At 40.7% G+C, this 10,945-nt stretch overlaps 1 protein-coding gene across 1 annotated transcript; it reads left to right on the top strand.

The window, feature by feature from the left end:
• Window positions 1-7,639: 7,639 nt before the first annotated feature.
• LOC119719947 lies at window positions 7,640-9,072 on the top strand. Its single transcript, XM_038189431.1, has one exon. The coding sequence runs from the start codon at window positions 7,721-7,723 to the stop codon at window positions 8,876-8,878; it is 1,158 nt and encodes a 385-aa protein (XP_038045359.1). The 5' UTR covers window positions 7,640-7,720; the 3' UTR covers window positions 8,879-9,072.
• The last annotated feature ends 1,873 nt before the right edge of the window (window positions 9,073-10,945 follow it).

Raw genomic sequence — 10,945 nt, 5'->3', positions numbered from 1 at the left:
GTTCCCCTACTCAGAATTTGGGGAAGGGGGAAAATACCCTTTTATCCTTTAACCCGTTACTACTTGTAAGACACATAACATGCCCTGCCTGTTACTCCCTGTAGCACCTAAAAATGCTGGGTGTTCAGTGATTTCAAGGATGCTTCAGTGAGTAAAATACATAATTGGGTTAAAATATACAGAGTGCCCCCTCCAGTGAGATACACACCTGCAACTTGGACCGCATTTATGTCCCCGCAAAATACCCAGGGAGAAACGGTCAATAACCAATTAGTATTTTAAGATAATTCTCCTGCCAGTTTGTATATTCAAGAAAAACTGTGATTCTTGTGAAAATATGTTTGTCAGGCTATGTTGATAAATAGAAGTGTATTGTTATATAGAAATGTTATTGAAAGGAGTTAGAAATATGGTTGATCAAAGTTTTTTGTTTTCAAACCCTGTACAAATATTTTTGATGCAAATCTAACTAATTTTGTGCAATATATTGTAATGTATGCCTGTTTTGATTTGATTTATGCAACAACTTATATTTTATTATGACTCAGTAATACTTAGCCTGCATGCATGTATTTCAAGTGGAATTATCGAAAATGTGCTTGATGAGAGTTTAAGGATTCAGTACAACAGCAATGGAAATGACGATTATACTTTTTACAAATTTTTGTTCCAATATTAATACATGTACACGCAAGTATTTATTTAGATGAAAATGGCATGCAGATTGTGTGAATGTGCAAATTAGTTTAAAATTCAAATAAAACATTCTAATGATAACAGTTAATTGGTTATGTATTGTCAGCCTATTTGTTTGTGTGTTTTTGGTAATGTTGGGATGCAACCTCGTTCCCAGGGTGTCGTGCAAAAACGTTCCAACTGCCCTCTCACCCAGGGGTCAATTTCTCTATGCTTAAGCACAAAATTTGTTTAAGCACAATAAAATCAACCTTGCTTAATAATCAGGTTACCATCCCAAACTCCATGCGATGTACATTGCTTGTACTGGTATTTATCTGTTGTTTACTTAGTATAAAAATATGGAAATTTGGCGGGTAACCTGATTAAATTAAACAATTTTTTTTGGGCTGAAGCAAATTTTGTGCATAATAAACTTGGCCCCTGGTACTGGTCTTTTGTATAATAATTCATTTTTGACACTATATGCAAATTAAGGTCCCTGTGCAAGATGTGTTCTGGCGCAAACAAATCTTGTGGTTATACCGAAATTCACAATTCGTTCTTGTCTAGCAAAGTCTCTTTGGTGCATTGCAAGTTGGCCTCGGTGTTGCTGTCTGTACATACTGGGCCTGCATGTACATGATATGAGTCCAATGGGTTTAAATAAATAAAGTTACAGTGACCTAAGACCCCCCCCCAGAAAACCCAAAACATGTTAAGCGTCCCCGCGCGCTTCCTTTTTGGAGGCCGCCACTTTTTTTGTAACCAAAACAAAATGATAAATGTTATCAGTGACATCATTTTAGCTCTTTGTCTGTTGCATCTAGCTCATATAAAACTGGTTTCAACCTCATCCCCAGGGTGTGGAGCGGTACGTCCGCGCCCACCACTACCTGCTCTCTCACTATTGGAAACGAGGTTGGAAATGAAGTGAGCACTGGGGACGATCAGGTTCAGCTGGTATGTCATTTCCTGAGTCCAAGTGGCAGCCATTTAATGAAGTATAGCCCGGTCGGTTGGCTATTTTGGAGGGAAAACAGGGCATCCTTCCTTTTTTTTTCAAAAAGGCCGGACCATATTTTTTTTTTTTTTTTTTACTTGGCCTAATTATACGTGGTGAAACTATATTTTATTTTTACTTGGCCTAATTATGCGTGGTGAAACTATTGAAAGTGCATCTGCATACTTGTAATTATTCATCTTATCACAATGCATGTCAAAATGTCCATAAAGTTTTGATTCAATCCTTATTACATGGCAGACAGAGTTCTAATGCTTCTAGTGGTTTAAATTAGTTTATTTTACAGTTAAGTTTGTTTAGTATGCTGTCTCCGACAGCTTTCATAATTGTTGGCATATTTGCTCCGTTTTCACACTCAATCTGCCCCCTCTGTGGCAATTAAAGCACTTAAAAACTTGGGGTATTGCATAAGTTGGGATCCTGAGCAGGATCCTAGCACTAATTATTCATAGTTTTGACCAATCACAGCCAAGAGTTTGGCCAATCATAGCCAAGAGTTTTGACCAATCAGACGAAAGATTGAAGCACTAATGATATGCGCTGGCAGTAGGTACAATGCATGTGCATGACATGTGTGTTAACGTTTACGTACGTACGTGTACTGTACTGCATTTTGAGCAAGCATTTGTCTACGTCTGTGAAACAGCTGGAGTTTCTTTTTAGTTGTTTAGTTTTTGCCTCCTATTTTCAAGTCCAGTGGAATTAATTGACAGTCATCATTTGAGTGGATTGATAATCTTGGAACTCTGACTGTGACCATATTTTGGTTGTCTCAAATGTCTTCAAATCCAATGGAATTATTTGACAATCAGTGCGAGCTAGGCCAAAGACATGGCCAAAGTTGCATCGACTGCAAGTTCTCCTGCTGTTCTCCATACAGTTTATGGGCACTTCACATTCTGTCAATTGCCCCAGTGCCTGCAGCATGCCCAACTTCAGCGCCAGTGATGGACCCATCTAGACTGGAAGCCTCAGAAATACACATGATGCTCCGAGAAAATGTGCGTCGAACCCAGTCAGCCTCCATCATGCATGGGACAAGTTAATGTTGCTTCAGCATATTCAGGCTTCAATGCGCCACAAGGTCAATACCGGAATTCAAGGTAAGAAAATTCCAATAAAAATACATTTGTGCATAGGACTCGCCAGGGTTTGAGGAAGGTTTGTTTTATGCCTCTGGGTAAAACATAGGCCTATGTTTTACTTTCGGTTAGCCCCATAAATTTGGCCAATTTGCTGACTACCTCCGTAAACAAAGGCCACACTACCACCATGTACAAAAACATGTCGAACTTTGTCAAATTTTGATTTTCACATTTAGGCTTAGTTTGTAGTTGTTTTGCTTTAGAAGCGTACTCACTCTCTGTATAGGCTAAGCAGAAAGTGCTTCCTTTTTCCGATGTCTAATTTTCGTGGAATTTCATGTTGAAATTTGGATACGCAAACGTGTGCCAACGAATGCTTCTAAAGCAAAAATTAATTACAAACTAAGCCTAAATGTGAAAATCAAAATTTAGCAAAGTTCGACATGTTTTTGTACATGGTGGAAGTGTGGCCGTTATTTACGGAGGTAGTCCAGTAAATTGGCCACATTTATGGGGCTAACTTTCGGTAAGCCTTGGTAGCTCTCGAGTAGGCTATAGCGCCTATAGGATTTGCCCTATTGCGTCGAGGCAACAATCCAGAATAAAAATGCTGTGCAGTGACTGTGCCCTTTAAAACAGGTTCTGTAATTCATGTAAAATAACGTAGGGGATACCGATATAAAGTACTCACAATTGTAAGTCGATTTGGATTTTTTTTCGGATAAACAAGCAAGCAAATAAGCTTCATTTTGAGATCTCGAGGGACTATAGCGGCATTGAGAATCTTATGAATGGTATTAATCTATTAAAGGGAACACGATGGCTGAAAGGCATAAACAATTTTTCCTGCCAATGATGTAACTATGACTTTCTACCTCCTTTATAGCAGTAAAAGGGTGAAATTTCAACATTTTTAGTTTTTATGCTAATGAAAATTTCCAGATTCATGAGCCAAAGCGTGATGTCATTCAATGCAGAACAGTAGTGTCTCCATAGCTTTGTGTGCAAATAAATATCAAAGTTTTCTTCCTTTTCTTGGAGTAATTGTTCCACTTTGTACTTCTTATTCATGTTAAACAGCTTGTTTGGACAATTATAGTAGTGGCCAATATTTCTTCATATCTTTGTTGGGGGTTGTAATTTTGAAGGACTAATTTTGTACTTGTTCATTTGCAATTTTGACAAGGAGTATACCTTGTGTGACAAAAGCAAAATAGCGCGCCCTCTATTTACATAATGTACCGATGAAATTATTTGCTCATAAAACTACCACTTTCTTTTCATTTCTTAACTCATTTTGTAAATACATTTGTAAATAGATGAAATAATCTTTTCTTTTTTGCTAAAATGTTGTTAATTATGAATGTCATGTTTTATTTATAAGAATAAAACATTTTTGAAAACCTTTTCATTTCCAATGAAAACAAGTATTAAGATCTAGTATGTGTTGTTGCAAGACAGAGTAATGTGCATAAAAACACGATGAGCTATCTTTCCACTGCATGTTTCCTTTAAAGAGATATATGGGCTGATGGACGGTGGTTTACATTGCAACCAAAGTTGTCAATATATGGAAGATCTGTACCGTATAGTGTCACTGTCCAATCGGAGCACGATTAATAAGGAGTTCCCATCTCAGGGCCTAGTATGTAAACGAAGTTAGATAAATTAGCTAGCCCGCTGGGGACGCGAGGTTAATTGGTTGAGATGGACAAATGAAACTCATTCGGTGCAAATGTTTGTTACCCCAATATCAATGTATGAAAACTGAAATTTCCCGTTTTGGTTGAAATTTGTGTAGGGCCTATTAGGCCAAAAAAGTATCCGGTTTCTGGTATGGAGCTTGCCCAAAAAGTGTTGCTATGACGCGGCTTTTTTTTATTGGTTTTTTTCTTCAAATGTCAGCTGATGACTGCAAATGGTGCCCGACTAAACTTAGTGCAAATATATGGGATTCCAGAGAGGCCACATAAAGCTTATTCTCGATCGTAACCCCATCTAAAACACGTTAAAATTGTGCAGCAGCAGGATTTTAATCAAACTAGTGAGTTTGGCGGTTTTGAGATATCATCTTTCACTGAAAAAAAAACACCCTTTTTTCATTTTGTCGACGCGCATGGCTACGGCGACGCGCGCGCCTACCAGTAAGCGGAGACTTTTTTGGCCTTAAAGTCCACTTTTTCAAACAATTAGTAAGAATACTTTACGCCTTTTCTGACAACTGAGGGCGCATTTTAATGTCACTTAATTTTAGGCGCACACTCTTTTCTGCTCAAGTTGTGAACACAAATGTTTGGTTACTGAAAACATCGAGTGCTGAGAAACACTTGGGCATAGGAGTTTGATAACACTCTTTAGACCCTTTAGGTGGGATGTGTATCGTACATGAATTTTAAAGGAAAACAGTCAATGAAGAATTAGGCGAGAAAAGCAAGTTTCGATCGACACACAGAACTTGTAAAGCAAGAAACGGTCATAAACTACACGATTATCGTATTTCATAGGTCGTAAATGACGATAATGTTGTCAAAAAATATAAAACTTAATTGTTGCATCTTTTGGGGAAATATGAATAATTTAAGAATTGCATATGACTTTAATATGGCCTCATTTGTTGATTTATTTTATGGCTTAATATTTTTAAGGGAACTCGGTGATAAAGAAAAAAATGGAGAAAGTAAACAAATATGGATGACGTCACCATGACGTCACTGCAATTCCCATATTATTAGCAACATACACAGAAACCCAAAGTGAGTAATTTTACTCAATATCGTAACAAAATGAGACTTTTTGTTCTGTGTACTTTACACAATATGGCTCAAATTAGTGTGTCACTAGACGGACAAAATCACTTATTTACTACGATAATGAGTCAAATCACTCAGTTTGGGTTTTCTTTGTACCCTTTTGCACGACGATTGAGCTTTCTGTTCAATGTGTTTTGAAATTCGCATTTTTAAAGGAAGTCACTTTTTTCCACAAATCTGGCACATGACCTATAATGGCTACTCAAGCCATAATTATACAAATCGACCATTAGCTTGATTATAGAATGTTTTTGCGCCAGCTATTATTTGAAGGACTCTATATATCTTTCGACAGGAATGCGTCCTTTAGTTCGGCTCCAAAACACGCCCACAAAATTATACAAGTTGGAAAAATTAACATTAACATGTCATGTGCAAGTGGGCACAAAATAATTAATTGCTTGCATGCAAAATGTACGTCAAGAAAAAGCCTTGGCAATTGAATTGAGTTCGGCACGGCAATGACATATGACATTTGCCGTGCTGCTGTTCGCAAGGACGATATCACCCTGTTGAGCCGACGAGTGGTGCTGTGCCGAACTCAATTTGCCGAGCAAAATGGTTTTAAACGCTATCGGCGCGCCGTGCCGAACTATCAACAGGGCCAAATTTGAGATTCGGCACGACAGTAGCTCGGCGTTGATAACAGTCCTTTCTGCGCAACTCACCTCTTACCTCAAGAGTCGATTGTTATAACACGGGCCAACATGTGTATTATTATCTTGATAAAATTTTATGAGAAAATAACAGATTTCGATTGCCAATGGCTCTTATCATGGAATACCTTTTCACGCCCTTTTCATCGTTTTCCCGAACAGAGCTGCATAAGGATATCTCTGACATGCCATCTCATTCATCTTGTACTGACACTTATCAGTATCCAGCTAGTCAACTGATTTGTATACTCTATTTTCAGCACAGATTTCATTGTTAGCATTTCGCAAGTACACGTACATGTAGTTGTATGAGATAAACTTTTTTTCCGTTTGCAGTTGTGTATGCAGTTAATCCTATAACACCGTATGAGTTTGTTTCTGTATTCAATAGGAGGCGTTGAACAATAGAGGACAATAGGGTCCCCAATTCCCGAAGGTCCCATATTTGGCGATGTGTACAAAACATATGGGAGGTCTTCCAAAAAGTACCAAAACAAGAGGGACAATAGGGGATCCCCGATTATGCAAATATACACTTGTATGCGTGCGATAAATCATATTCAATTTGGAAAAATCATGACCACTAGGGTTAATCGCAGTTTAACTGCCATTTATTGGCATTTATTAAAGAATTTTCTTTGTCTGTTCGAAACACAGAGTTTTTGGATCCTTGAGTCCTGGAGAAATGAAACAGGAAAAGTCATGTAAAGATAAAGGATATCCGCAGCTAAAAGTTTCCTCTTGTGCGAGTCATAATATATCTCTGGCCACACACACCTTTAGGCCTACTACGTGGAGGCCCTAAACACCTTCCATTTTGTGGACAGTCATCGACAATTGAATACCCATTGGGTTCAACCGTCACTTAATATTTGCAATGGACTCGAATGCCATTAATCATTCATCGATGAAAGAACTAAAAGCCAATCTTATCAGCATAGTCCAAGTTTGCGTACACTGTCCGCAGTGCAAACTAGGTTATCGATAGCCCAGTACGAGCGATACCAATACAGTTCAAACTTCATCTATCACCGCTGGGCCTTTTGACGGTTGCCAAGATTTTGTCTTTCACGAAGTGATGTGTTTGGCACACCTCGATGGACATAGTGGGCAGTCAGCAATTGGTGCTGAATATTCTCTTTGGATAAATAATACGATTTCATTTTGTCCATCGATGTTTTGGAGATCTGGTCTGAACTATGTCAGCAGTTTCTTGAGACGCACATTTCGAACGGACTTGTGACTTTTATGGAAGTCCTCTAATGGAAGGTTTTGTCCTACTTGTCGTGTGTTTTACAACTTACTTACTCAAAGTAGAAATGAATGTGTACTTTAGTGGTTGAACACCCTGTACGTTTTGTCCCAAAGAGACCAGGCCGTTGAGTTTGTCAAAAGTTTCGACTCTCTTTGCATCATGTGAAGGCCTACTTTGTGTCTTCCCACCAAAGCCACGGACTATCATGATTTGTAATGAGAACAATGGCTCTGAGTAAAATGGAGGATACGGGAGACTCTCTCGTCACATCACTTCAGAGTAGCGAGGGATGGGGTTTTGAGGGGGGATCTTCCGGAGATCACTCCAACGACATCCGCCACAAGACGGGCTCAGTCGCCTTCCAAAATGCCTTACACGATCTGCAGAGGGAACAGGAGAGGTATAATGAGGAAGACGAATCTGACAGTGGGATCCAAGATAACCCTGATTCATCTGCCGGGACGCAACCAACCACCAAGAAATCAATTCAGGAGACTTTGAGTTCACACTGGACCACTGGGTCAGCGCCACATCCTCCAATCGCGCCCAGGCCAAAACAAACGCATCGTAAGTCCACGACGCGACGCCCCGATTCCTTAAACGTCACTTCTTCTCAGGTTGCAGCTAGTCATCCTAAACCAAAGTTGGATCTGTCATTCAGGGAAACGGCGAGCGATGGCGGATTCACCAATAAGAGCCATCTACCCAAACTCCGGAAATCCCCCAAATCACTCTCACATGAAAACGTCACGACCAAGCCAGCCGGGAAAGTCACTGCTTCCCCGGCCACTTCGCCGAAACTCCTCCGTAGAAAATCTCTTGGAGTTGTGAGTCCCTCATCCGCTCGACGACGCTTCAGCGCGTACGACGAACCTATGGGTTTATTATCCGATAACTACACTCGTCGACTCCAGCGAGTGGGAGCTGCAACCCATGCTTCCGTTCCCTCACCGAGTAGCACCAGTAGATCCGATCAATCTAATCTCCGACGGTACTCTTCTGTCAACCTGCCTCCAATCGCCGGTGCGACTCAGCGGCGGCATAGCAGTGTCATCCCAGCCCTGGTTAGCCCCAATGAGCCCGCCAGACACACGGGGCCCTTGTCTTCCAACATCCTGGCTCACACCTTCGGCGGCCAAGGCGGTAGGGGAGCTTTAAGCATGGCCAGGGAGCGCCGTGTCTCACAAGCAGTCGATGAACTCTTGCATATAGAGGAGGTCAGACGGGCTAGCGAGATGCGGAGTTTGGTGGCGTCTACTCAACCGGGACAGGCTGGGAGGGGTTCCCAGTCTCATGACCTTGGCGACATGCTGCAAGGACTGAAAGATTGTAGGTACCTAAGAGGCTCTACCAACGAGGAGGAATTTGTGTAAATCGAAACGAGTAACATTCACACGAATATGGGGTTAGACATTGTCCAACATAAATGTTTAGAGGCCTCTCCAATTATGGACGCGTGCACAAACATGCATCATGGTGCTTTTTGCCCACTTTCGAGAGCCCATATAGGGCGCGAAGTACTCACGATTCTTTTTAGTCTAAAAGTTCACAAAACCATAGCGTCTTCACGTGAACGTCAGCGAGGCGTCGTCCCTCCCAGTGGTCTCCCCCAACTCTTCCTTTGTAACCGTTGAGGGGGTAATTGTACACGAATTGATAACGAGAATGTTTATTGATGTCAAATTTCGCTTCACATTCGCATTGGTTTGAAGGTCGTTACCACACACATTTGCCTTTTTCTTCCAAACACATCTTCACAATGGGCTTTATTTGAACCGGTGAGGGATATTAATAGACATGTGAACAATACTGGAATGTACATAAATATTACTAATTAAATTAAATTGTTAATTGTAAAAGTATTAAAATATTACTAATTGAATTAAATTGTTAAATGTTGAACCTATTTTTTTTTTTTTAGATTGAAGTAAGGTACCAGACTTCATTAATTGGCGGCCCGAATATGGCGGGAGCTTCCTACTGTTTGTGCCCAGAAATGTCGTTGTTACAGCGCCCTCTCGCACTTAGAAACGTTCAGGCCAAAAAAGTCTCTGGTTTCTGGTATGTGCGCGCGTCGCCGTAGCCATGCGCGTCGGCAAAATGAACACGTTTTTTTTTTCAATGAAAGATGATGTCTCAAAACCGCCAAACTCACTGGTTTAACTGGAATCCTGCTGATGCACAACTTTAACGTGTTTTTAGACGGGTTATGATCAAGAATAAGCTTTATGTGGCCTCTCTGGACTCCCATATATTTGCACGAAGTTTAGTCGGGCACCATTCGCAGGTAAAAAAAAAAGCCGCGTCGCCGCACCACTTTTTGGGCAAGCTTCATACCAGAAACCGGAGACTTATCTTTGTTTTTGCCTATCTAGGCATTCAACTTCCTATTCCGAAAAAACGGTTGTTTTGGGAACATTGATGGAAGAAAAAATGGGAACCGGCACTATAACTTGTTCCTTTAAAACCGCGTGCAGCTTTCCTTGTGAGGGGTCATTTCTCCTTTTGCTCGTGCATGACGACATCCCCTTGATTTTGCTGCTTGCAGATCCTTTGTGTTGGGAAATATTGTACTTCACTTAATTAATCGACCTTTATACAACGTACATAGGCCTACCTTGAATTACAATTTACCGAATTGCACTTATAAATCATGCACCTAAACAAAAGATGAGTGAAATTTCCATATTGTTGGTCCACCGTCGAGGTGGATCCAGATATTTTCGCAGGGTGAGGTTTTTACAAGCCAAAAGAATATGAATTATATAGACACGTTTTTTTTTCTCCGGACACTTGGACGTAAAATCAAAAAGCCGGAGGGTGGGGGGGGAAACCATACTTTCATTTGGGGCACTGTTCAAATCCGACGATTGGTAACACTATATCACAGAATAATGTACATAACCAAGCTGGATCGGTACGTATTTTGTGCAAGGCGGACATTGTTAATAGGAAAAAATTTAGGTGTCGGAGCAGGGGGGGGGGGGGGTTCGCCTTTTTTCGGGAATTTCTATGGAAATAATTTTTTTAGACAGAGCTGATTTTTTTTTTACCACCAACCCCCCCCCCCCCCCCCCCCTCTGGATCAGCGCCTGCGTCCCCAAGACTTTGCCCAAGTTAGCTGGGTTGGTTTGCACCCACAGCAATCCGTACGTACACACTCGCGCGGAGGACCCTTGTTTCTCGTCTTTTGTTATGTGTTCTAATTGAAATCTCAATCTCAATAGCGTTCTTCTTAGAAGCTTAAAGGTAGATTTCAAAAGACTTTCTTGTGGTGTCTATTTTTCTTTTTTTTTCTGTCCCGTAAGGATGGGTGCTCTTGCATGGCCTTGCAATCGTGGATGCAAACACAAAAGTAGAACAAATTCCCTTTCAGTCCTCCAGAGTTGGGTCTTTTGTTGAAAAAGGTCCTCGATCCCATCGTAGTTTTGCGTCATCTA

The sequence above is a fragment of the Patiria miniata genome, unplaced genomic scaffold (genome assembly GCF_015706575.1).
Source record: "Patiria miniata isolate m_02_andy unplaced genomic scaffold, ASM1570657v1 HiC_scaffold_9, whole genome shotgun sequence".
Taxonomy (NCBI): domain Eukaryota; kingdom Metazoa; phylum Echinodermata; class Asteroidea; order Valvatida; family Asterinidae; genus Patiria; species Patiria miniata.
The sequence above is the reverse complement of the archived record's forward strand: the minus strand, read 5'-3'. Positions and strand labels throughout refer to the sequence as shown.

Bases quoted from the DNA above. Each gene is read 5' to 3' on its own strand.
- LOC119719947 (XM_038189431.1), top strand. From the start codon at position 7,721: ATGAGAACAATGGCTCTGAGTAAAATGGAGGATACGGGAGACTCTCTC.